Genomic DNA, 27,677 nt, shown 5'->3' with positions numbered 1-27,677 from the left:
AAGAATTCTTAGCTAAGCTCAGACTGAATATGCTCTTCTCCCTCATCCTTTCTCATTTGAGCAGCTCTCTTAACTTGTCGTAGAATTGATGGCTTTCTAATTATCTGAAAAACATTAAAATTGCCAAGTCAGTGCTACCCAGATAATCACAGGGGTTCATAGTTTTCATCAACCTAAAGATAATTCAGAGTCATTGGTGAACAATAGACTGTTGCTTCTCTGAAATGGAAAAGTTTTGATTCTTCTCTAAATGTGAAAGAAAACATGTATGACTGTACAGAAGTGACATGAGATCTGGCATTTTCTCAGACAGGAAAGGTAATTTGTGACAGACTATTTTATTTTGAGAAGCCTATTCCTATGTCTTTTTTATAACCCACCAGGGGAACAATGGAATTGCATTGTGTGGGTGATGGAATGGTATGCAAGGGAAAGAAAGAAGGAGAGTTGATAGATAAGGAGTTGATGGATTTCTGTGAACTCAACAAAACTTGTCTCTCAAAGTCTAGATTTTAGTCCCTTTAATCTTTCAAATATATGTAGCAAATATTACATCTCAATACCTTGACATATTTCAAACCTGTAGGCTTATTACCATTTCATAAACTGTGCTTGCAAATACAGATTTCATAGAAGCTGGTGATTCTGTCACTTCCAAAGGCTTCATGCTTCAGAACAAATCCTAGCAAAGACTTCCAGATTAGATTCTCTTTGAGGCTCGACCTTGCCTGCGATTGTTGTCTGTAGCTGATTATTGATGCCTAAGCAGGTAATGCTGGCACCGAGATTATGTGACTTCTCACTTCTAGAATACTAAGAAAGAGAGACGTGGATATTTAATACACCTGTTGGGTTCCCAGATGTTAATGTGGAAATATTAGTACATGAACTGAGAGTCCTTGGGTGGTGCATATGGTTGAGTGCTCAATGATTAGCAGAAAGGTTGGCCATTGCAACCCACCCAGAAGTACCTTGGAGGACAGGCCTGGCAATCTGCTTCTGAAAGCTCACAGCCTTGAAAACTTTGTGGAGAAGTTCTACTCTGCACATATGGGGTCGCCATGAGTCGGAACTGACAGCAACTAACAACAAGAACAATACGTGAACTAAGGCAGACAACTGAATCTCTGAACTTTTTCACTCTCTGTATAAAGGGGCTTTTAAATCCCTATGTATAAAAGCGAATTATTTTTGTAGGACCACTGAAGAAACAAATCCACTCTGAAACCTACTTGGTGCTTGTCTCTCAACTGTTAGCAGCTCTTATTTTGCTAACTAATTATTTGTCTTTCTGCCTTCTAAAGGCTGCCAGGGGCCACTCTCACAGCTTGCAGCCCAGTTTGAGTCACCCTGTGCTCATCCAATGGGTAGACCCTAAGTGATAATTGCTTCCTTATCACCTCTTTGTTAATCACTCTTTGCTGCTGAAAGCCTCCTCTAGAATTTAACTTCTCCCACTCAGAGCTGTCCTCTGGAGCCCTGGGCAACTGCACCTTTCCCCGCTGACCTCTAGCTTTTTCTCTTCTATTTCATGAGTGACTCCTGTGCCGGCAATATGTGATGTGTTTGTTTCAGCTCTCTCTCTCTTTGCCTCATGGAGGCTCCTGCCACACAGAGGCAGGGTAGTGTAATGGGTACTTGGTGTTGGATAGACTTTATTCAAATTTTGACCAGATAACCAACTAGCTGTGTGCCCTCAACCAAGTAGCTTAACCTCTTAGCTTTGATTTCTTCACCTGAAAATGGAAGATTGTTGAGAGGATTAAGTGGGATGATGTATTCAAAATGGTGAGCACATACTAAGTCAGGTCACCAATAGCTCCCTGGTCAAAGGACTCCATTTACTTTCTGCTTAGTTTCTTAAACAACTTTTTCTCAACTTCACACAGACAAAAACATAGATGTACTAATTTCCTAAGGCCACTAAAACAAGTCACCACAAATTGGGTGGCTTAAATAACAGAAATTTATCCCCTCGTAATTCTGGGGGCTAGAAGCCTGAAATCAAGATATTGACAGGGCCATCCTCTCACTGAAGGCCTTTCTCTTAGTTTCTGGCGTTGCTTGCAATCTCGGGTGTTTCCTGGCTTGTAGATGAATCACTTTAATCTCTGCTCCTGTTGTCACATGGCATTCTCCCTGTGTCTCTGTGTCCATTTTCCTTTTCTTGTAAGGACACCAGTCCTACTGGATTAGGGCCCACTCTAATGACCTCATCTTAACTTGATTACATCTACTAAGAACTTAGTTCCATATAATGGCCACATTCATAGGTATCAGGTGTTAGGACTTCAATGTATATTTTTTTGGGGCACAATTCAATCCATAACATAGACTGTCAGTATAAAACCAAACTGTTATTTTCCCAAATATAAATACTTTCTTCTTTATAGAATATACCCTGTTTTATTTCCGTCAAAGAAAACAATTTCATGGGACACTTTCTATGTTTGTCTTTTAAGATGTTAATGATTTTATCATTAGTTAATTTAGGCTTTTATTGATGGAAATTTTCATGAGAAATATTTTGCAAAGTCTAAATTTTTCAGTGAGAGTGTTGTAGACTTCATCCAAGTTAGAGGCATTGACTTTTGCCTTCTATGATTTTTCTCTGAATTGGAAAGATTGAGATATTTGCTTTAGTGTTGACCTTTGTCATCTTATCTCCAAAAGTATGAGTTTTCAGCTGTTGATGCTCATTCAATTGTCTTCCCAGGTGCCCAGGAAAAGACAAACTTGGAAGTCATTATTCTAGTGGGCACTGCAGTGATTGCTATGTTCTTCTGGCTACTTCTTGTCATCGTTCTAAGGACCGTTAAACGGGTAACAAAATAATTTCCCTTCTCTCCCATGCATGTTGGTTTTCATGATTAATGAAAGCTGACTAGGGTTCTTTGAGTTGCTTCTTCCCATTGTCATGGATGCATTTTTCTTTCAATGTAATAACATTCTTGCCTACTTTCTTCTGGCTGGGCCATTGGACTTTAATTGATGGAAGCCACTAGAGAAGAAAAGGGCTTGGACTGTCTAGTGTAATTAAGCTTTAAGAACTTATTCTGAGCTCATTTGGGGAATGAAAGGACATTGAAAACAAGATTATAATAGGATTACTCTCAAACTCCATGAGTTTTATTGGAAAATGAGACATTAAGGGTGAAGCTGCTGTAAACAACAATAACAAGCACACAAAATAGTAACCAAACAACAGGGTGTATGTGACTGGAAGCACTGATGTTTTCCAGGCCAATGGAGGGGAACTGAAGACGGGCTACTTGTCCATCATCATGGATCCAGATGAACTCCCCTTGGATGAACACTGTGAACGTTTGCCTTATGATGCCAGCAAATGGGAATTCCCCAGAGACCGGCTGAAACTAGGTGAGTATTCATGTAATATTAATTTGGTATTGAGTTTACCAGACTATCTCCTCCTCCTTTCAAATCTAGTCCATTCAAATGTCAGGTTCTGTCATTTATTTTTTTCTCTTGAATTTGGGTAATCATCAATTTAGTCACTTAGAAGTAGGGTGCCTGTATAATTTATTAGCCAAACTATGACATTTAGAGAGTTCAGGGAGAGCTACTAAATAATTAAGCTCGGACAGGAGAGTAAACTGTTAAACTGGAATGTATGGTTGCCCTATCGAGTTGGGATCCATGTCTGTTTTATTGTTACTGTTATTATTGACTCCAGGTAAACCTCTTGGCCGTGGTGCCTTTGGCCAAGTGATTGAAGCAGATGCCTTTGGAATTGATAAAACAACAACTTGCAAGACAGTGGCTGTCAAAATGTTGAAAGGTAAAAACATTGTATGGTGATATATTTTTCTGTCTTTCTCAGTCAGTCTTTAAACATAACAGCATAGCTTGTATCAGTAGTTCTGTGGTTAGTTGGGCCCACTGCCAAGCATGCAGCCAAACTATATGGTGCCTTTGTGCAAATTGGCAACAATTCCTCTTTGAACTCTCTCATGCCAGAGGCTGGATTTTGGCTCCCTACTACCCTACCTTGCCTGGGAACCTTTGTGCAGGTTATACCTTACACAACATACTAAGGGTCCTGGCTACAGGAAGAAAAAAATATTGTGGTTATATTAAATTGCTTTTTTAATATTTATGGTACATTAATAAGATAATTATAGGCCATCTAGAAACATGGGAACGAATTTGATATAAATAAAAACAGAAGAATGCAAAAATAACATATATCTTAGAATTGTTATTGTAGTTATGTGCCCTTGAGTTGGACCTAACTCATAGCAACCCCTCCTTGGGTTTCTGAGGCAGCATCACTACAGAAGTAGATTGCCCAACCTTCCTTCCAAGGAGTGGCTGGTGGGTTTGAACTGTCAACCTTTTAGTTAGTAGTCTAATGCCTTAGCCACTGTGCTGTCGGAGCTCCTATCCTAGAATTAGATTGCATAAAATATTTTCAGAAAGGTAAATGCATAAATAAAAATGGTTATGCTAGGGAAGGAAGGATTATAGGTGATTTTTTTAAAATTAAAACCTTTATAAATAATTGTTGCTTTTTTTTAAAAAAAAAAAAAGCTTTTTACTGTGATCTGGTGAAGGTTTACAGAGCAAATTTGTCTTCCATTCAACAGTTTACACATATTTGGTTTCGGGACATTGGTTGCAATCCTCGTAATGTAACAGGTCTCTTCTCACTTCCTGCCTGTGGTTACTTTTTCCCTGTGCTCTTCTTGCTTATGCATTCCTGCCCTGAGCTACCTCCCTGTGCAAATGTTGCCCTTCTGATCTTCTGTGGTTGATTGTTCTAAGGAGTGTACCTCTCTGGTGTAACTGTTCACCTCATAAGCCTGCCTATTTTTTGGCTGAAAGTTAAGCCACAGGAGTGAGTTCAATTCCAAGCCAATTTCAATTCCAAGTTCAATTTCAATTCCAAGAAGGGTGACTAGGGACTGTAGTCTCAGGGCTTTCACCACTTTCTAAGCCTGGTCTTTTTATTATTTTGAATTCTGTTCCACAGTTTTCTCTCACTCTATTCAGGATCTCCAATTCTGATCCCTTTTGCAGTGGTTGACAGTGGTAGTTCAGCACCATCTAGTTCTTCTGGTCTCAGGGTCATCATGTAGGTTGAGGTTCCCATGGTCCACTTGGACTAATTATTTCTGTGGGTCTTTGATATTCTTCACTCTTCTTTGCTCTGGAGGAGGAAAGACCTTGTTTCTCATTATTTAAGAAAAGCATGTAAACAGTCTTGCCAGCTTATAAGGAGATGACACAGCAGTTTAGGAGTGCTCAGATCATATATTTTGTAGCTTAATAGAAATGTTGGGCAAAGTGAATCCTAATAGTAAATCTGAGCTCACCATTTTATTTTGGAGAGGTGATGCAATTGTCCTCTTGGTGCCAAGTATAATGTGCTGCCTTCATTGCTGAGGACAATGCTGTTGACACTTTTCCAATCAGTCTATGTGTTTCAAAGTCATTTCTTTCCTTTTACCCATTCTCCATTGTGGCCAATCATCAGAGCCTGGGGTGTGGACTATGTCTGTGAATTAGAGGGAAGTGGACCAACAATCCATGTCAGGATCAAACTTACAGCCTTAGTCTCGTCAGCCCTATTGCCCAACTGGCCTTGCCAGCTGGCCCTTGTTAAGTTTCCTGATTGGCACAGATCTGCTGGACTATCAGCCAGTCCCTAACACTCGATGATGTTTAATACTTAGCGTTGCTTCCTTATGAGGAAGCCCTGAAATAATCAGGCCCTAAGAAGCATAGGAAGATGGGGCAATCTACTTCCATAGTGATACTGCCTCGGAAACCCAAGGAGGGGTCACTATGAGTCCGGTCCGACTTGGCGGCACATAACAACAACAAGAAGAAGAAGCATAATAAACCTGATATATGAAAAAAAAAAAAAATCCATTTTTGTAAAAGAAGAACATCTGGGCATGATTCCATTTGCAGATGTGTTCTCCACTTTGCAAAAAGACTTCATATTATGTTCTTTGAAATATTAAATGTGCTTGGTACACTTAAGGAATTTAAGTAAGAGTTTGATTTGTAACTAGGAAACATTGACACTTGACTTTTGAGAAAATATACATATTATATAAATTAGGTTACAATTGTATTATCCCTGCATGGTAAGGTGCACAGTTGTGGTAACAGAGAAAGGGGCATTAGTCACCTTAAGCTCATGCCTACATGTATAACTTCCCTCTTTTCTCTGTATCTGTAGAAGGAGCAACACACAGTGAACACCGAGCCCTTATGTCTGAACTCAAGATTCTCATTCATATTGGCCATCATCTCAATGTGGTCAATCTTCTAGGTGCCTGCACTAAGCCAGGAGGTGAGTATCTCTGGATGGTTCTGATTGTTTCATTTTAATGTATGTTTCTCTGCTAGTATTTGGATGAAACCACTCAACTTCCACAGCCTTAGGAAACTTTGTTAGATTCTTGGATATATATTTTGTAGAGGTTTAATGACACAATAATTAAATTACCCTAAAACTTCCTCTGAATTAAGAAATGCTACATGACTGTTTGCTACTTGTGTAATAGGTGTAGGAGCTCTGCTAACTGAAAGGTCACTGGATCAAACCCACAAGTTGCTTTGTGGGAGAGAGATGTGGCAAGATTTATAGCTTTGGGAACCCTGTGGGGGTAGTTTTACTCTGTCTTATAGGGTAGCTGTGAGTCATGGAAATGATTCGACAGCAATGGGTTGTTGTTTTGTTGTTGTTTGTGGTGGATGTTTGTATAAAAAAAGTAAACTTCCCAAAAATTTGAAAGGAAAGGATATTAAGAATGGTTTCTCAGCAAATGGCGTAATCCTAGATGGTTTTATTGGGAGAACAATTGCATGAGTTTTCTTCTGAAACTTGAGTTAATCTGATTGTGAGTTGCTTTTTGGAAGAAAGAAAAGTTACCAGATAAGGGCATTGGGACTAGATGGTCCTATCCCAAGCAGCCCTTGTGGCGCAGTGGTTAAGCAGTTTGGCCACTAACCAAAAGGACAGCTGTTCAAACTCACCAGCTGCCTTGCAAACCCTAAGGACAGTTCTACTCTGTCCTATAGGGTCACTCTAGGTTGGAATTGACTAGACAGCAATGGGTTTGGGTGGTTTTTTTTTTTTGTCTCAATCAAAGGGTATATAGCCTTCTTCTACAATATTTTCAGGGTTTGTCACTAAGTACTCAGTGACAAACATGAGTGAAAACACATTTTCCTTTCTTAACATACTTTGCTGTTTGCAGGACCACTGATGGTGATTGTGGAATTCTGCAAGTTTGGAAACTTATCAACTTACTTAAGGAGCAAGAGAAATGAATTTGTCCCCTACAAGGTATGGCATTTTCTAATTCAACTTTGGGCACATTGCAAAATGGGGAACACTCAAAGTGACATATGTTAGCTTTCTGGTTGAAATTCTTTGAAGAACTTGTGAGGCATTTCATCACCTCTGGCCTTTCCTAACTTCCTTTTTTTACCTTCTGGTGAAAATGCACTTTTCATGTTTTATTTTTCTGAATTTGATATATATAACCAAAAACCGAACTCACTGCCATCAAGTCTGATCCAACTCATAGCAATCCCTCCTTGGATTTCCAAGGCAGTATCACCATGGAAGTAGATTGCCCAACCTTTCTTCCAAGGAGTGGCTGGTGGATTTGAACCACCAGCCTTCTGGTTAGCAGCCAAATGCCTTAGGCATTATACCACCAGAGCTCCCGAGGAGGAGAGAAGGTGGATGTGATTAAGGAAAAGGAAAGACAGAGTAAAGGACATCTATAGATCACTCTGTCTCTATCCTTGCTGTATTTGGCTCCATGGAATATAAGTTTCTCTCTGTAAAGAGCACCCTAGTGTTGGAAGTCTGTCTGGTTGCACCTCGAAACTAGGCATTTATCTCTCCAAGTTATAGAAGGAGCTAGGCTTATGGCCATGGCCACTGCCTGTCTGTTAATTTGTCATACTCCAGGAACTTGATGTTGCTATGATGCTGTAAGCTTTGCCATTGGTATTTCAAATGCCAGCAGAGTGATCTGTGGTTTCAGTGGAGATTCCAGACTAAGACAGACCACGAAGAAAGCTTTTCTGAAAATTAGCCAATAAAAGAAAACCCTATGGATCACAGGGATGAGCTCTTGTGGCCTAGTGCCTAAGGCATTAGACTGCTAACCAGAAGGCTGGTGGTTCAAACCCACCAGCCACTCCTCAGAAGGAAGGTTGGGCAATCTACTTCCATAGTGATACCACCTTGGAAACTCAAGGAAGGGTCATTATGAGTCAGATCCGACTCAATGGCAGTGTTTCTTTCTTTCTTTCTTTTTTTGATATGGATCACAACCTTATGGATATAGTGCTGGAAGCTGAACCCCCCGAAGTTGGGAGACACTCAAAATATACAGTGGCTGTAAGAGTGGACTCTAGCATATGATCAGTCAATCAATCAATCATGAACATGGCATAGGACCGGGCAACATTTCATTTTGTTATAGATGGAGTTGCTATATAGGTTGGAGGCTTTTGTGGGAGGAAATCTATTATATAAAAAACTTGCCAAAAATTTCAGCCCAGAGACTGCTTAATCTTGGAATTTATGCCTTTCTTTTTTACTTTTTAATAGTTTCATTTGTTTCCTTATTTTACTACATTTTAGAGATCTAGTTTGTAGTCACATTGTTTGTTTATTTCTTTATAGACCAAAGGGGCACGATTCCGTCAAGGAAAAGACTATGTTGGGGAAATCCCCGTGGACCTGAAACGCCGCCTGGACAGCATCACCAGTAGCCAGAGCTCAGCCAGTTCTGGATTCGTTGAGGAGAAGTCCCTCAGTGATGTGGAGGAGGAAGAAGGTATCTACCGTTACTTCTTCTTTGTTTAATACAGGAATTGACAGGGTAATAGTGTGTTATATGGAATTTTGTAATGTGAAGAATCCAGTATTATCTCATATTTGAATGAGACTTAACTTTCTAGACTGTCCCCTTTCATTCTCCCTGAAAGTGGAGTGAGGAAGCCCTAAATAATCAGCAAGCTAGATTATGAGTAAAACTGGACCAGCTTGAGAAATACGGAGGGCTAAGGAGTTGACAACCATCAAAGCAATATCCTTAAATACTGGTTCAGTATTTATTAGCAGGAGAGGCTAAGTACTATGTTCTGAAAGGGCAAACAAAGAAGCTCTGGTGGTTGATTAGCCTCCTATTGCCCGATGTGGTTCAGCGTCACATTACATATGTCACCAGTATAACAAAAGATTTTTAGTTAATCATACTCATCCTTCTGCAAGACAGTTTGAGGATCATTTGCTGTTTCTGCCCTATCCCAAGCAGATTACCAAGTAGTCCCTTCAACTATATTTCCTGAGAAAGTTCTTTATCCAGTTATAATTCCATTGGTATTTTAATATTCTTTATGGGTAGAACCATGACACCAGCCTAACTCTCTCATAACTAAACCCATCCCCAGGGCATACTGTATATCTGCTTCCATCAAAAGGAGCAGACAGCTCCTTGGATGTAGAGAAGGGATTCCTGACATCTAGCTCCTTTTGAGGCATGAGCTTGTTGTTGTTTGTTGTTAGGTGCCATCAAGTCGTTTCCGACTCATAGTGACCCCATGCACAGCAGAACGAAACACAGCCTGATCCTGTGCCAGCTCCACGATCCCTGCTATACTTGAGCCCATCATCGCAGCCACCGTGTCGATCCATCTCATTGAAGGCCTCCCCCTCTTTCGTCGACCCTCCACCCTACCAAGCATGACATCCTTCTCCAGGGAATGGTCCCTTCTGACAACATGAGCTTAGAAGAATCCAGTTGTGAGACAGTGGAGGAAACCCACTTCTGTTTCCTTTGATATGGGCCTACAGATAGGCTGAGGGGAATCTGACTTCTTTCCTTAGAAGCTAAGCAGGCAATATGAAGCTGGGATCTGATCTAGAGGTCCCTGGAGAGGTAGTGTAGGCCTCACATAACTGGACACACTCTGAATGGAGTGCCAACTTTCCCTAGTTCTTTTTCTCCCACAAAATGGTGGCTAGTAAGCCGGAAACCTAAGGGATTGAGGTAATATGTTTGACTAGAAAGGGTGCTGACCTGGAATTTGGTCTCCATTTCTTCATCTGAAAAATGAAGAAATTTCACTAATTGTTCACTAGAACTTTCTAGCCCTAAGCATTAAAAAATCATCGAGAAAAGGACCCACTAGCTTTTTACATGTGTTGTTGGATGTCCTCAAGTTGACTTTTTTGTGCTGTCGTTTTTATAGCAACAGGTCCCCAGGTCTCTCACCCATGGAGCCATTGAATGACTCTGCACCACAGATCTTTTGGGTTAGCTGCTGAGTGCTCACTGTTGCACCATCAGGCCTCTTTTTAATATTTATAAGGTTATTATTACAACTGAGTTTTTGTATTTGCTTCCAGGAAAGAGATAATGAGCCTTATCTGACCAAATTTAAGAGATTATTTTGGAAACACCCATGATGTCTTAGTGTTTATTTGTATCAGTTGTAAGGAAAGAAATACCATCAATTTATGTAAATTCATCTTCTTTCAATTGTCCTGTTATCTCTCATTCATATCCTTGAAGAAAAAAAAGCATCTTAATAGGCCAGGTTTAATGCATGTATTGTACTTTTCCAGCTTGAAAATGATAGAATTAAATATATTTCTGATATTTTCAGTTATCCAATGAAGATTATAGTTTAACCTTTGACCTTTGTCCTAGGACAAAGCCTGAGAAAAAAAAATGCAACAATCCCGAGTACTGTTGCTTTATTTTTAGAGTTCTTGATATGAAACTATTGTTTATCCCTCTGGGTACATGGAAAAACAAAACAAACAAAAACCCCCAACAATTTAAAACAGTAAATTTGACAAAGTCTTCTTTAACTCCCTGTTGCCTATGCCAATTTTGTCTGCATTCTGCCTCCTGGATTTACTGGTTCAATTTGGCTACAATGGCAAAAAAACCCAACATTTTCCCAAAAGGGTATGATAAAGGTGAGTAATACTGGGATCCAGCACATCTACAGAAGCTAGACTTTTTCTTTCTTCTTCTAGTTCTTGAAACTCCCAGGTAGTAGCATTATCATTAGTCCAACATAGTGGAAATACTAACCTTTATCACCCTCCTTTTCTGACAGTTTCTGAAGATGTGTACAAAAACTTCCTGACCTTGGAGCATCTCATCTGTTACAGCTTCCAGGTGGCCAAGGGCATGGAGTTTTTGGCATCACGGAAGGTAAGCATCTCAAGGGGAAATAAACTATCTCTGCAGATCACAGGTTTGGAAATGAGATGTCAAGACCAGCCACTGGTGCTCATCTGGAACTGTGATTATCCTCCACTGTTTTGACTAATAAAAGAGAGGAAAGGAGAAGGCCCTGTTTCTGCTAGTTGTTAAGAGAATATAAAGATTTCATGAAATTAATTCTTAAGATACCTGTAATTATTGAGTATCTTCTAAATGACAGGTACTGTTCTAAGCACCAAGAGCACTGTAGTGAACAAACAGGCACAACTCTCCACCCTCATGGAGTTGACATTCTAGTGGATGCAGACAAACAAGCAAACAAACAAAATACATAGTTGGTTAGCACATTAAGGCCAGTTGCTGTTGAGTCAATTCCAATTCATGGTGACCCCATGCGTTTCAGAATATAACTGCTCCGTATGGTTTTTAATGCTAATTTTTGGGAAGTAGATTACTTCTTCTGAGGCATCTCTGGATGGATCAAAACTTCCAACCTAATTCAAAATTAACAGCTGATTGTGTTAACTGTTTGCATCACTCAGGGACTTCATTCATGTAGTAGATTAAACAACAACAACAAAAAAATGAAAACAAGTCAGTCGCCATTGAGTCATCACTCAACAGTGATCTATGTGTTCAGATGATAAATATATCATCTTAATGGCTCAATGCTTAATGACTGATTTTTTGGGAAAGAAATTGCTAGGTCTTTCTTCCAAGATGCCTCTGGGTGAACTTGAACTGCCAATCTTTAGCAGCTAAGCTTGTCAACAGTTAGCACCACCCACAGACTCCACAAAGTAGGTTAGATGGCATTAGATGCTATGGAGGAAAATAAACCAAGAATGGTATGTTTGCACGTGTGTGTGCTTCTATGGGTGTGCATTTCAATTTTAAACAAGGTGAGCAAGAAGCCTTTACTAAGGACGTGACATTTGAGCCATGACCTCAAAGAGGTGAGGGTCTGAGACTTGCAGATATCTTGGTGTAAGAGAGTCTATTTTTAGTTTATTTTACATCCATCACCATCCATCAAAAAGTATTTGTTGGTAGTATAATTAGGACCCAGGCAGGACAGGCTTCAGATGAGATAGATTAAAAGAGCTAAAATTAGAAAAGTAGGCCAAACAAAAGTCGAGGTGGGGACGTGACCAGCTACAAATATTCCAAAGGTTGTAAACACCAGGGAGGGAGGAAGGTTGGTTGAAGTCACCCCTCAGGAAAGAGTAAAATGGATGGCTTTACAGTAAACAAGGAAAATTCGAATTGTATTTCAGGAAAAACTGTCAGTTGGCAATATTTGTTTGCTGCAGATTTCTGAGGGAAGGAAGACTTAAAGTTTATTTTTTCACTTCTTTTAAATTAAAGTAAAATCCATAGCCATTTATTATTCTGAAGGTTAAAGCTTCTTCAGCATTTAGACCTCAGGATCTCAGATGATTTTGCTGGGTTGCTCTTGTGTTTTCTCTGTCAAGGGGGATTGGGAGAGAACTGGGGTCATATGAGGTTTTTGCCCTTTTTGGAGATTATGATATATATATATATATATATATATATATATTTAAGGTTGAAACTCTCCATTTAGTTAGTATTTCTTGTGGCTATCGGAAGGGAATAGGGAATCTTTAACTTCCCTTCCATCTACTAATATTCTTCAACACCCAATACCTGGTTGTTTGTCTAAAAAAAGGAAGCAATTCATTTGGGAAGAATCTAGAAAGTTCTGTCTTGTTTTTGGAATCCCTCTCTTGTTCAATCATGCTAGACAATTTGTTTCTGGAAATGCCCTTGTTTAGAGGGAAGTTCCATATGAATGCAAAGTGGGGTGGTCAGTCAGTGCTGGCTTACTTACATGGTCACCCTTCTACCGGGACTTAAGAGTTTTCATCTAAGGCATTTTTAAATGTTCTAAGACATTTGACTACTAACCAGAAGGCTGGCGGTTCAAACCCCCCAGCCACTCCTCAGAAGGAAGGTTGGACAATCTACTTCTGTAGTGATACCGCTTTGGAAACCCAAGGAGGGGTCACTATGAGTCGGATCCGACTTGATGGCAGTGGGTTTGGTTTTCTGGTTTGATGAAAGTCTTATTCTCTCTTATTTTGGGACACAAACTTACCATTTGGGGCAAAAGCTGCCTAGAAATAAGAAGTTAAATGATTCTGGGAGATAAGGAAAAGGGAGAAACTGGAGAGATGAAAAGCACTGAAAGAAAACCAGGGTGAATTCAGGGTGACTTTTTCCTGCACCAATCAAATTTGATTAATGATAGGCTGAAATTTCTTTAATAGACTTTTATTCTCATCTTCCATGTGGGAAACCTGGTTGGATTCCCAGCCAGTGCACCTCATGTGTAGTCACCATCTGTCTGTCAGGGCAGGCTTGTATATTGTCATGATGCTGAACAGGTTTCAGCGGAGCTTCCAAACTAAGATGGATTAGGAAGAAAAGAATGGAGACCTGCTGAAAATCAGCCAATGAAAGCCCAGTGGATCACAATGGCCTAATCCCGTTGTACATGTGGTTGACGGCAGTAACAACAACGACAATCCAACACTTTGACAACAGAATGAGTCCCACTGGAAACTGTTTGCCAGAGCCAATGCAGTCTCAGCTACCTACAGAATGGGGAAACCAAGAAAGAGCTTCAAAGCAATATGAATCCTCGTTTTTGATTTCCATGCATTCACTCAAAATAAATCCCATTCGGTGACCTCCTTAGAATAACATATTTTAGCCATATATGGTGCCAGGCAAAGGGGATGTGTGAATGTGACCAGAAACACATTCTTCATTGTGTCCCAGAGAAATCTATTTATGACTCTGTCATATTATAACTTACTTATTTAACTCCAAAGGCTGGGACTCTTTATGGGATAAGCAGATGTGTGTTTCAACGATCCTCCCAGACTTTTTCCCCTGAAGTGTTGATAATAGATATTAATCCAGTCCTTGTTAATCAGTTGGTTTTCTGATGTGGGATTTCTTTTTTCAAATGTGAGGTCACAACAGATGTAGAAGAGATCAGCTGTGCCCAGATCTAATGCACACACAATTCTCTTTACAGTGTATCCACAGGGACTTGGCGGCACGGAATATCCTCTTGTCAGAGAAGAACGTGGTTAAAATTTGTGACTTTGGCTTGGCTCGGGATATTTATAAAGACCCAGATTATGTCAGAAAAGGAGACGTAAGTTTCAAAGAACATGGTGATCTCTTAAGTTGCCGAATTGAAACTCCTTGTAGTTTCAGGAACATGTGTCCAGGAACAGAGGAAGTGTTTTCTTTAGATATTTGCTAATTTGAGGTCTGTCTTCTGCCCTCTCAGGCTCGGCTCCCTTTGAAATGGATGGCCCCAGAAACAATTTTTGACAGAGTGTACACAATTCAGAGTGATGTGTGGTCTTTTGGAGTTTTGCTTTGGGAAATATTCTCCTTAGGTAAGTCGCTTATCTTTGACCCTCCATCCAGACTCCAAATAATAATCAAGTCAGAGGCCCCAATATGCTTTTCCCTCTTTAGTGTTTCACTTTTTTTGGGGGGGCAAAAGTGTCTTGGAACCTTTGGATAGTAACATTTTTAAAAAATAAACTAAAATTGATGGAATACAAGTGAGGATATGCAATAATTAGACTTGGGGCTTTCTAGAAGAGAAAAATCAAATAACGTCCCACTCATATTTTATTCTAGGAGCTTCTCCATATCCTGGGGTAAAGATTGATGAGGAATTTTGTAGGCGACTGAAAGAAGGAACGAGAATGAGGGCCCCTGATTATACCACACCAGAAATGTAAGACTTTAAAAGTAATCTATCATCTTCTTTCTTCACAAGTTCTCCTGCTTAGAACTTTCCACTATATATACTCCCTTCATGGCTCAGTTTGTGTCCTACCTCCTCCTTGAAGTCTTCCTTGGTAATGCCAAACTCAAAGTTATCTCTTTCTTCTCAAAACAAGAGCATTTTGTTATCTTCACCAACCAGTTAGCTGTTATTGAACGCTGATGTTCTCTTTTCTCTACACAAGGTTGACCTTTCGAGTTTAGGGATCTGTGTCTTATACAGGTCCCCATTCAACAACTCTGCTCATGTGGGCTCTTTATAAATGTTCACTCATTCAATAACTTATTTTTAGCATCAGATCCAAGAAGAGGCAGTTAATGAAACCAGTGTCTTGCTTCTCTAGGTACCAGACCATGCTTGACTGCTGGCATGGGGAGCCCAATCAGAGACCCACATTTTCAGAGCTGGTGGAGCATTTGGGAAATCTGTTGCAAGCTAATGCCCAGCAGGTTTGTAACCTTCATCTGTGAAATTTGTACAAAGGGTACAGGGCTCCCTACTGTTTGGCTCTTTTCCTGGCCACTAGGCTGTCCTCTCTGCACTGACTGTTGTTGTTGTTGTTGTTACGTGCTGTCGAGTCAGACCTGACTCATAGCAACCCTCCTTGGGTTTCCAAGGCAGTATCACTACGGAAGTAGATTGTCCAACCTTCCTTCCGATGAGTGGCTGGTGGGTTTGAACCGCCAGCCTTCTGGTTATCAGTCAAGTGCCTTAGGCATTATGCTACCAGAGCTCCCCTGCACTGACTAAGGAGCCTTATTCTTGCAGATCTGAGTAGTAATGCTTTTCTGAAAGTTATGATCCTTTAGACAGATGAGGTCCCAATTCATAACCCAGGAGCACTCTTATCCCTACCTATTTATCTTTATGTTAACTCTTCAGATGTTTTTCTAAAAGAAAAAGAAATGGATGCACAGAAGATTATAAATATGAAGGAATTTAAAATAATGTCAACAGGCAAAAATGCATCCAACCCATGCAAAATAGATGGTTCTTTCCTTGGTAAAATCCTAAGCTCCTATAACTTCCATTGGAAGCTTTTAGAGTTGAGGCTTTTACAGTTAGAAAGTTATTTAATCTCCAGTCAGTTATTACAATGGAAGCCAATTTCTTTCCGTTTTGCTTCAAATAGCTGAGAGACAATGGGTCAAATCTGTTTATATCAATAAAACGTCCAAACATTTGAATGTATCAAATAGCCCTTCATTTCTTTCTCTTAACTAAATAATACCAAATTGTGTTACCTTTTCTCAGAAGACTCATTTCCTTGCCCATTTATTGCTTTTCTCTAGATTGTCATCAGTTTTTTTCCATTGACTTGAAATATAGAGACTGTAATTGGATGGCACACTCTTTAAAGGATCTGAGTCACATAAACAGGGTTTTGTGAAGAGATGACTTACCAACTCTATGTAACACAGACTGAGTAGTTGTACATGGATGACAACAGCCTGCTTTGTCTTCACTGTAACCATAGTTCTCACTGTTCCTCTTACCCATCTTGTTTTTTGTTAGCTCCTTCAGTGTACCTTCACACACACATCCCTTTCAAATGTCCATAGGGTTTTTAGTTCTTTTTTTTTCACATTTTAAAAAATTTCCATGAAAATATAGGCAATAAGACATTTGCCGTTTCAACAATTACAGTTCAGTACATCCATCATATCGTTCAAGTGCCCTTTGGTTTTTCACAAACCATTTTTAATGTTGTCTTCAAGTTTGACATGCAGATATGAAAGCCACTCATCCCATAGCCAAGAAGCCCCTGTGGCTTTGTTTTGCATGAAAAGGCTCTCGAAGGACTAAAGTCATAACAGTAGCACTCTGTCTATTGTTTCAGGATGGTAAAGACTACATTGTTCTTCCAATATCAGAGACTTTGAGCATGGAAGAGGATTCTGGACTCTCTCTGCCCACCTCACCTGTTTCCTGTATGGAGGAAGAGGAAGTGTGTGACCCCAAATTCCATTATGACAACACAGCAGGAATCAGGTACTGTATATGGTCAACATCCCCTTGGAGGGCTTCAAGGTCATATCTGAGTGGGGGAGTAGAAGGAAGATGTTTTATAAAAGCTGCTGCATCCCATTTCCACGTTTAGCCTCAGCCCTGAGACTCATGTCAAGGGGAGTGCTCCTTGAAGAGGGCCTGGGTAGGTGAGTTTTCTCCCATCTGTACCCCACGTTGTTACCACAGCTCGCTCTTTCAGAATTCCAAGGCCTGCAGCTGCAAATAGCTGGAATGCCACAGTTGGTTAATCTTGAGAAAAGGAGACCCATTTCACAAAGACATCTGTATTTAAATGATCACCATGTATGCTTATATTAATGTGAATTAAATGGCTTAGGAAGGATTCAGGAGGAAGAGTTTCTGTGCATATATGAAAAGTCAGTATGCCTCTCTGGCTAAGACACAGCGTACCATTGGGGAGTATCCTGAATTAGACTGGACACTGCATCTTCAGAAGCCCCTCCCAAGCCTGATTTTCAGCATTTATTTACATAATGGGACTTCTGGGCTTATTTAAAAACACATGTATCGCAGTCCTTTTCTGATCTGTAAAAGGGTTCAGAAGGCAGCTTTCTTTTTTCTCCCTCCCAGCACCTGTACATAAGGAAAACGATATGGTTTTCTACAATATGATATTGAAATTGCTTTTTACTAAGCCAGGGGACTACTTCATTTTTCTTTGTTTCTTTTCCAACCCCTTTGGGTGTTTTCCTTCTTTAACTCCACAGTCACTAAGAAGCCAGTCACCATCAAGTCATTTCCAACTCATGGAGACCCCATGTGTGTCAGAGTAGAACTGTGCTTCATAGGGTTTCCAATGGCTGTTTTCTCAGAAGTGGATTGTCAGAACTTTCCTTTGAGGAGCCGCTGGCTGGGTTCAAACCTCCAGCCTTTTGGTTAGAAGCTGAGCATGTTAACTGTTTGCCCCATCCAGAGACTCCCCCTGAATTACTGGATGCCTGAAAGCATGGGCCCAGCCAGCTCTCCTGAGAGAAACATGGCTGTGGGACATGGGGGACAATAATGATGTTTGTCCAGCGCTTTGGTAGGTTGCTGTAGCACAGCTGATGCTGAGGAGGTACACAGAGATGGTTGGCCTCCATGGAGCTTGTGCAGGGCAGCAGAGACATTATGATGAGAGAAGAAAGCTTGTTGTTGTTATGTGCCGTCGAGTTGGACCCGACTCATAGCGACCCCTCCTTGGGTTTCCGAGGCAGTCTCACTACAGAAGTAGATTGCCCAACCTTCCTTCTGAGGAGTGGCTGGTGGGTTTGAACTGCCAGCCTTCTGGTTAGCAGTCAAGTGCCTTAGGCACTATGCTACCAGAAGCTTAGAAACCAACAAGTGAGCTTTCCATTCCACTTATGTAAAGAATTTGTGACATTTTTAAAAGACTGTTTCCAAATATTATCTGATTTGCTCATGTAACAACTCTCAAGGCAGAAATTCTTATCTTTTTTGATACAGATGTTGAACATGAGGTTAGAGAAATTGAGTGGAGGTAAGGAGCTTAGTGGTGCAGTGCCTAAGACATTTGACTGCTAACCAGAAGATTAGTGGTTCAAACCTACCAGCCACTCGGCAGAAGGAAGATGGGCCAATCTACTTCTGTAAAGATTTACCATCTCAGAAACCCAATGGGGATCACTATGAGTTAGAATCCACTTGATGGCAGTAGGTTTGTTTTTTTTATCACAATACTGTGATTAAAGATCTAGATTTTCGAGTCAGATAGAACTGGGTTGAACTCCTGAGGCTTCCTCTTAGCAGCTGTGTGACCTTGGGCAAGTCATTTAACCTATCCTTCAGGTTCCTCATTTATGAAATGAAATGAGGTCACTGATATTGCTTGCAAATGGTTTTTGTGAGGCTTACATGATCATGTGCTTGTAAGTGCCAGATACTTAGGAAACACTTAATAAATGATAGCTAATAAGTGATCTGCTAAGGAGCCCTGGGGGCACAAATGTTAAGCACCCAGCTTTTAACTGAAAGGTGGGTGGGTTGAACACTCTCAGCAGCTCCAGGGAGAAAGACCTGGCAATAGGCTCCTGTAAAAATTACAGCCAAGATTGCCCCAAGATTAGGGGCAATTCTGCTCTGTCACTTGGGGCCACTATGAGTCAAAATTGATTCCACGACACCTAATAACACCAACAAAGTGATCTGTTTAAAATCATATAATTGAGATGAATCTAGTTTCTCTGAGCTAACTCAGTGCTGTTTTCTCCCATATCAAACAGAAGCTCTGGGAGAGGAGTATGGAAAGAAGAGTACAGTCTCAAATTTGCAAATTCCTTTTTCAAGTTCAGCTAGCTTTCTGCTGTGTAATTGTCCCTGCAGCACTCTTGTCCTATCCTTTGTCAGAAAGCCATTTGGTCATTAGCTATGTTCCTTGTCTTTTCCTGTGACCAAGTGAGGTGAGGATCCCATCGGCAGCCTCTTGGCTCGCTTGGGTGCTTTGCATATGGTGCTGAGAAGGAGATGAAGTCATCTTTGTGTAATAGAAGTGCCGAATGTGATGCTGGATCTAAAAAAGGGCTGCTAACATTTATCCCCAGAAGCGCGGACAAATGTGACACCATGCTCGGAACACAGGCCTGGCTCCGATTTTCTGTCTGCAATTTTTGAATCGGTCCTTCCAGTCCGGTTTCTCTTTTTATTCAGCCATCATTTGAAAAATAAAATGGAAATTGCAATCTTTTGTCTGTATCCCCTCCCAGCCCCCTCTGCCCTTTTTTCTTTTATCAAACTAAGACTCCGTGGCCACATTTTAATCATCTGGGTTAAAAGAAAGGCAGAATGGAAGCATCTGTACACAACACTTTATTTAGATGCTCCCTTGAGGCTCTGCTTCCCTGGGGAGATGGCGAAGAGGCTGGGGGACCTCTGGGGGACTTGTTCTTTCTCTCTTCATGTTTCCAGCAGAGAAGAAAAACTCAGCCACTGTTCTCACTTGTTTCTCCCCTTGCGTTGTAGATAGGGCTGGACAGAGGCATCTCTGTGGGTGCCAGTTGCACAATTTGTTGCTTCTTTAAATGGTTTAAAAAATATTTGGTCAATGTTTATTTAGAGAAAAGGCTGAAGGGACGTGGGAGGAAAGGGTTGAAGGGAAGGACCACTAGTGTCTAGACTTAGCTTTGTCTCTAATTTCCCCTGGGGATCAGTGGTGGCCCCAAATTTGCATGCCTTCTGCTAGAAAACAGATATTCATTGGCCTCACCTTTCTTTGAAGGCAGTTTGGTGACCATCTGTGGTTATACCATCACTTCCCCTTGGGAATTGTGCCACCCACTCTAAGCAGTTTATCAAAGATCTCTCTTTTCAGCTGTCTCCCAGAGAAGGGTTTTGGTACATGCCATTTTCTTCATTTGGGCTACGTTTTAGTGAAGATTAAACACTTATTGCAGACTAGTGGCTGGGGCTGCCTCCTGACTAGATGGTTCCCAACTCTGGCACCCATACTAGACTGCTTCAAATAGAACTGCACGTTTCCTGTATCTTGCCGTCGTGGCCCTGCAACATCAGTGCATGTGAGGCAGCTCAGAGCGGTGCTGTGCACATAGAAAGAAAAGCCAAATCCATTGCTGTCAAATCCGTTCTGATTCGTGGTGATGCCACGTGGGTTACAGAGCAAAGCTGTTCCCTGGGGATTTCTTGCCTGTGATCTTTTTGGAAACAGATCTCCAGGCCTTTCTTTCATGTGCCACGGGGTTGGTTGGAATGGGCCAGCCTTTTACACCACCCAGGGACCATGTATCTACTAAGTGCTTAATAAAGACTTAAAAAATTGTGTGTACTGTTTCTCCCTCCTTTTCCTTCCTGATAGTTTCCCAAGGGAGGCAATGTGGAATAAAAGGAAAAAAGCCTCTCCTAGGCTGTGGAGGCTGAAGTTTGAGTTCTTTTTCTACCCTTGACTAGCCATTTTGTTGCTGAGCCTTCTAAATGGGACATACTATAAAGATCTATTTTTGTTATTTTAGGAGGAATAGATGCAACACTGCCTGTGAAAGTGTTTTTTTTTTTTTTAAACTGTGGAGGGTCATGCAATTTTGCAAATTATTAAGCTAAAAAATTAAGGCACTGTTCCTTCTAGGGCAGCTATATTATTGCCCAAGACAGTATCCCAGGACATCTCACTGACATTCTCTTCTTTTTTGCTCTCTTTGTTTCTCCCTCCTCCAGCCTTGTCTCATTATCTACCTCTAATCAGTTACTGACTCTCATTGATTTTACATCCCCATTTTCTCTGGACTCTACCCACTACTCCAGATCTCATGGGCATTACCTTCCTTTATTTACATTGCTCTTTTTTTCTCCTCAGTGAGTCCCATAACTCCCTCATTGATCTCTCTGCCTCTGGTCTAATCCTTCTTTATCTATTCTCCACTCAACAGCAAGTTTGACCTTGTCAACCCTATACTTAAAATCCTTCAGGGGCTTCTCATTGCCCTCAAAATAATAATCCAGATGTTCTAGCAATGTGATTTTGGACAAGTTCGTTAACTTTTCACCTTCTCAAAACTTGGGATAATAACATCCACCCTATGAGTTGGAATTGACTCAATGGCAATGAGTTTTTGAGATACCATTGTGAAGATCCTATGAGATGATGGTTGAAGAGGATTTAGCACAATGCCTGGCATGTGACAGTTTCTCCATAAGGGCTTCCTGAGTGAGTGAATGCATGAATCACTGACTGCAATACCTGTAGTTGTTGGTAACCAATGATTTTTAGGAACTAGGACTAGGAGAAAATAGACTTTCTTCTTTCTTTGTCCATCATGTCCTCTTTCTTGTAGGCCTACCTGAGTGAAATGCCACTGGGAACCTAATTCTCTCTTCTCTGCAAAGGAAGGAGACAGGCTTCTGGGGCTGGGGAGAGAGATTGACATTCTGTTCCCCTCCTTTGGCCTAAGCCGTCTGTCCTGAGTCTGCTTGTGATGAGAGTGAAGAACACATTTGCTTGTTTCTATGGGTCCTTCCTGTGGCAAGGGCGCCTCTGGTTTCCACTTGGGCTGTTGTCAGGATCACCCACTGCACTCATAAGGGACAGGTGATAAGTTATCTGGCAAGCTTTATTCTTTGGATTTTTGAAGGACACTGGTACCCTTTGGAATTCAAAGGAGAGAAACAAGCTTTCATTGCTAGAACATTGTTCTTCCTGAGAACACAAAGCCCTACATTTACCACCTCATTCATCCTCTGAACATCCTTGTGAGCTAGAGAGGGATAGCTATTGGCAGTTCATTTTAAAGATGGGGAAAGAGAGACACAGATGATATATTCATGACTTACCCAAGTTCATGCTGTCTGTGACAAACTCTGAAATAGAAAATATATCATGACTCTCAAACCACTGCCTTCTCCTGAGACCATTGCCTCTGTAGGCTGAAAACAGGGACTCATGAGATTCAGCCCATCTCCTCCATGAGCACAAAATTTCTATTAAATGTAGAAGAAGGAGGTTTGTCTTCAGATCACTGCTGCGTTAAGCAGGCTTCAATGAAAACCCCAGGTGTTTCCTCTGACCATCTTTTATTGAATGCTTGCTCTGTGAGCATTATCTAGAAAAACTTTTCCAGGAGGTGGACAGGTTGATGTGAAACACTTAGTCTTATGTCCACAACTCAGTGGAGGAATCCTATGCAATCAGAAAGCCAAGTAAAAGGCAATTGATCATTCAGTCTGCTGCTGTTGTCTCTAGTCCAGTCCTGGACCTCAGAAGTATGATCCAAAGGAGCAGGGACTCATCTAGGCCCCTCAATTATATTATACTTTTAAATGCGCTTTCGCAGGAAATGAAGCCTCCAACGTGTGCTAGCAGAGAAAGATTTTGTTTTGTTTTGTATTTCTTTTTCCAAAGGATGTTTTGAAGGTCGCTGTTAAACTTGTGGTTGAAAGATAATGAACTTAGGTATCATTTGTGGTATCTGCAGCCAAATATACCACCACTAAAATATAAATATTTGTTCTTTTGCAGTCAGTATCTGCAGAACAGTAAGCGAAAGAGCCGGCCAGTGAGTGTAAAAACATTTGAAGATATCCCGTTGGAAGAACCAGAAGTAAAAGTAATCCCAGATGTAAGTACATCTTTTAAAAATAGTCTTAGAAATAATACAAAGAATGAAACACTAGCTAGATAAATATTAGCCTAAGCATTAGAGTCTTGGAGCCTCATTATAAGGCTGCCCTTAAGGGTGTGTCATGGGGTCATTTTAGAGATGGAATTTATGAGGCCCCCTTGGTTTTTCCATAAGTGAAGACCCTGGTCCAAGGTTCAAGATAATCTAGGTTTAGCCACAGTTCCAGCTCAAGAGCAAAGAGTATCATTATGCAAAGTGGATGGGAATGGGTTTCCTTAGCATCTTCTTCCTGAATTTTTCTCTTGCTCCAGACCTTCTTTTATCTCTAGGAGGCAGGCACCTCCTTGTTTTTGTAGCCTACGCCTTTTCTGGCTATGATGATTTGTAGGACATTTAAGGAGCTTTTGTGGGGCAAAAGTCAAGCACTTGGCTGCTAACTGAAAGGTTGGTGGTTTGAACACACCAGCAGCTCTGTGGGAGAAAAGACCTGGCAATCTGTTCCTGTGAAGATCTTAGCCCAGGAAACCCTGTGGGCAGTTCTACTCAGTCAGACAGGGTCACTGTGAGTTAGAATAGACTTGATGACACACAGCAACAATGACAACAATAGGACATTTGAGCATGTATCTCAAAATTAGATTAAGAAATTAGCTTACTTAAATGGTTGGATAGTGTATACACTCAATCAGTTGTGCCATTTCATTGTCTTTTAAAAAGGACAACCAGACGGACAGTGGTATGGTTCTTGCGTCAGAAGAGCTGAAAACTTTGGAAGATAGAACCAAATTAGCTCCATCCTTTAGGTAAGCCTCCACCAGATAAAGAAGACAAATTCCAGTAGGGATTTTTGGAAGGATAGTAGGATTTTCAACATAAGTGCAGAATTTTACCTTTTAGTGTTTTTGTTGGTTGGGCAAATTAGCATCAACCTAACCATTAGGAAACTGAAATAAACTAAACAAAGAAACTAAGTGGCAAGACTGAAAAATAATCTGAAATAAATTAGTGTATTTGATTAGCTTTTATGAGAACAAATGAGTACTGGGGTATTTCTGAGCATAAGTTTGTATGGCAGGGGATGCATACAAAGAGGTCATTGGATATGACCACTAAAGCTATTGGAATGATTAAAATCTTTTTAAATCTTTTTTTGTTCTAAATATGTACATAAATTGGTGCATCTGGACTTCAGAAATATGATATTTAAATAAACTAACATCTATTTGTGTAAGATATCCAAGTATAATTGGCTGAATTATTTAGTAATTATTTATGGCAAAAATATTCAATTTGGTTTTCAATATAATTTCTCCCAGTTGGTTCAGTAGAAATTTCTAGTTGCTTCAATTAGATATACCTGATTTGAGCAAAACAAACAGATGTAAATCTGTATTTATAAAAATCATAGAATATAGAATAGTTATTTATTTGCTAGAAGGTTCATGATAAGCAAGAATAGGGAATATTTTGATTTACTTATAATCTAACTGTTATATGAAATGAGAATGCTCATGGGTAACTGAGTGATGTTCACAGAAAGAAAACATTAAAATTGCTACTTTACACTTTTCTTGTTTGTCTGAAGACCCAAGATAAGAAATTGTGAGAGCCAATCATATGCTTTATTCCTTTATTCAAAAACTGTTTATTGAGTGACTATTATGTGCCAGGTACCATGCCTTTTCTAGAGACACTAAACTAGCTTACTGGAGGTTGGATTGCAAGAAAAAATGCATTTCTACTTATTTGAAATAATTTTTTATCCACACTTATGGACAGAGAAAATCTTTTCTGTAGGTTTTAATATGAATAATTAGGGTAAAATACCCTTTAGAAGCTCTGGTAGTGTAGTGCCTAAGGCACTTGACTGCTAACCAGAAGGCTGGCGGTTCAAACCTACCAGCCACTCCTCGGAAGGAAGATGGGGCAATCTACTTCCATAGTGATACTGCCTTGGAAACCCAAGGAGGGGTCTCTGTGAGTCGGGTCCTACTCGATGGCACATAACAACAACAACAACAACACCCTTTAAGGAGACCCCCTCCCCCCCAAAAAAAAACCCACATCTGAATGATTTGAGAAAATATAACTCTTGAAGTTGTAGGTTAACACAGTCTACATTGCTAAATTTCTACATGATTACCATCTGTCACAATCCCATACCACTGAAAATATTTCTTCGTTGCTGCTGAATGATATAGGTCCCTAGTTCTTCCAAAGAATGTGGTTTTGAAGCAGTTTTTGACATGTCTGACTTGATTGCACACAAGCTTCGAGTTATTAAAGTTTAAAGTTGCTCAAGAACTTTATTAATACCATACACAAGCCTTATAATCTAATTGGCCGTAGGGGAAAAGCACAAGTGAACTTTCAGAATGTCCCAGTTTCCTTTAATATCATGAAAGACTCCCTTTGGCTCCAGGTCATTGTATACATGTTTGTCAATCTGCAAGGCCATAAAATGTTCCGTTGGTTGGAGCATTTGCAAAGGCAGGAGAACTGCCTTTCATCTCCTCTGAAGCTTGAAAGACAGACTTGAATAAGAGGACTTATCTCCAACTACTAATTCATGCTAGTACCTGAAAACAGGCATTGTCCCAGTTAACCTGATATGTTGATTAACAGCTGGGAGAGTTAGGGCTCTGGTGTCTCCAGGGAGTTTACAATTCACATGGGTTTGAGAATGGAGTCCCTGGATGGCCCAAACGGTTAAGGGCACTTGACTACTAACCAAAAGGTTGATTGTTTGAACCCACCCAGAGGTGCCTCAGAAAAAAGACCTGGCAACCTGCTTCCTGAAGGTCACAGCCTTGAAAACCCTATGGAGTGTAGTTCTACTATGACAACACATGGGGTCACTATGAGTCAAAGTTGATTGGTTGTGGTTTCAGGTTGGGAATAGGGTTGCTATAAGAAGCAAAGAACTGTCTTTCAGCCAACTGATTTGGTTGCTGTTTCTTCCACAGTGGACTGATGCCCAGCAAAAGCAAGGAGTCTGTGGCATCTGAAGGCTCAAACCAGTCGACGAGTGGCTACCAGTCTGGGTATCACTCTGATGACACAGATACCACAGTGTACTCCAGTGAGGAGGCAGAACTTTTAAAGCTGGTGGAGATTGGACCGCAAGCTGGTGGCACAGCCCAGATACTCCAGTGTGACTCTGGGATCACATTGAGCTCTCCTCCTGTTTAAAGGGAAATACATATGTCCCCCATTTATTGGAAATCACATGAGAGGTGCTGCTCAGATTTTCAAGTGTTGTTCTTTCCACCACCAGGGAGTAGCTACATTTGATTTTCATTTCAGAAAGAGGACCTCAGACTGCAGGGAGCCAGTCCCCTAAGCATTTCCTGAGAAGAAGTTTGTGACCCAAGAATGTTTATGTGTCTTTTCCCAGTGTTGAGCTTGCTCTCTTTTTCATTCATTTAAAAAGCATTTATGCTGCCCCAACTGTGGGTCTCACCATAGATTATAACAAAAGTTCAAGAAATGGCTCATCCTCAAAGAACTAGCAGTATACCTGGGGAGTTGACACCTCTGTAAAACTAGAAGGCAATGCAGGTGCTTCAGATGTTGAAGATGGGAAAAGTCTTTAGAGATGAGTACATCTAAGAAGCTTTGTTTAGGATATAGGTTCTGAGCCAAGTCTTAACTGTAGGGTTTGGATGGATAGAAAAGAAGATGTTAGCTTGCTTTGAGATAGTGCTGGGGCCTATAGATGCATTGTGTTGACCCTGGTGAAGGTGGACATGTGGGTCTATGAGGAAATGTAAAGACTTCAGACAAGGTTACTGGTTTTACAAGGTTGCGTGCTCTTCCCAGTTGGGCTAAATGAGAGTTCCTTGTGCTGTTTCCGACTCCTAATGAGAGTTCCTTCCGGACCTTTACGTGTCTCCTGGCCAAGCCCCAGGAAGGAAATGATGCAGTTCTGGCTTCTTGTATCCCAGGCTGATCTTTTCTTCAAGACATCACAAAGGAAGGACATTCAGACTGAGGCTCCCTGTCATGTTGAAGAGTTCTGACTATGTAAACCAGCCTCTGGTTTCTTCTGGATGAATACTCACTTATCTGTTGTGTTGTGATATGGCAGAGACTGAATGCAGTAGGTTCAATGTCAAGCTGTGGTGTCAAAGCTTCAGGAAGGATTGTACCCTTTTGTTCCTCTTCCCCATCCTCCACTCTGACCTCCTACCCATCAGTATTTTAGTTCTTTGGACTTTACACTCCAACAAAAAAGGATTTGATTTGTTCACTCTCTGAATGATTATTAGCCAGATTTCAAAATTATTTTATAGCCAAAGTTCTAACAATATTATATCATTTAGACTTTTAACATGTAAATCTGTTTCTACTGGTTTTTTTTTTTTTTGCTGCTGTTCTTTCCTTTTTGAAAAAGAAAATGTATTTTTTTGTTTGGTACCATAGTGTGTGATGCTGGGAACCATGACTATAAATCATGCTATGGCACATCTATTTATAGTCCGTTTATGTAGAAAC

The 27,677-nt window shown here is 40.6% G+C and overlaps 1 protein-coding gene across 1 annotated transcript in view; it reads left to right on the top strand.

The window, feature by feature from the left end:
• The window catches only part of KDR (kinase insert domain receptor), a 51,867-nt gene extending 25,495 nt beyond the window's left edge, over positions 1 to 26,372 (top strand). Inside the window, exons 16-30 of the mRNA XM_007946209.2 lie at positions 2,717 to 2,823; positions 3,243 to 3,378; positions 3,695 to 3,799; positions 6,212 to 6,325; positions 7,236 to 7,324; positions 8,684 to 8,837; positions 11,134 to 11,231; positions 14,311 to 14,433; positions 14,572 to 14,683; positions 14,934 to 15,033; positions 15,428 to 15,533; positions 16,925 to 17,076; positions 23,078 to 23,177; positions 23,898 to 23,983; positions 26,147 to 26,372. Of these exons, the coding sequence (XP_007944400.1) occupies positions 2,717 to 2,823; positions 3,243 to 3,378; positions 3,695 to 3,799; positions 6,212 to 6,325; positions 7,236 to 7,324; positions 8,684 to 8,837; positions 11,134 to 11,231; positions 14,311 to 14,433; positions 14,572 to 14,683; positions 14,934 to 15,033; positions 15,428 to 15,533; positions 16,925 to 17,076; positions 23,078 to 23,177; positions 23,898 to 23,983; positions 26,147 to 26,372 (1,808 nt within the window). The remainder of the gene's footprint in view (positions 1 to 2,716; positions 2,824 to 3,242; positions 3,379 to 3,694; positions 3,800 to 6,211; positions 6,326 to 7,235; positions 7,325 to 8,683; positions 8,838 to 11,133; positions 11,232 to 14,310; positions 14,434 to 14,571; positions 14,684 to 14,933; positions 15,034 to 15,427; positions 15,534 to 16,924; positions 17,077 to 23,077; positions 23,178 to 23,897; positions 23,984 to 26,146) is intronic.
• The last annotated feature ends 1,305 nt before the right edge of the window (positions 26,373 to 27,677 follow it).

This window comes from Orycteropus afer, unplaced genomic scaffold (genome assembly GCF_000298275.1).
Source record: "Orycteropus afer afer isolate SDZICR_OR568_19922 unplaced genomic scaffold, OryAfe1.0 scaffold00153, whole genome shotgun sequence".
Taxonomy (NCBI): domain Eukaryota; kingdom Metazoa; phylum Chordata; class Mammalia; order Tubulidentata; family Orycteropodidae; genus Orycteropus; species Orycteropus afer.
The sequence above is the reverse complement of the archived record's forward strand: the minus strand, read 5'-3'. Positions and strand labels throughout refer to the sequence as shown.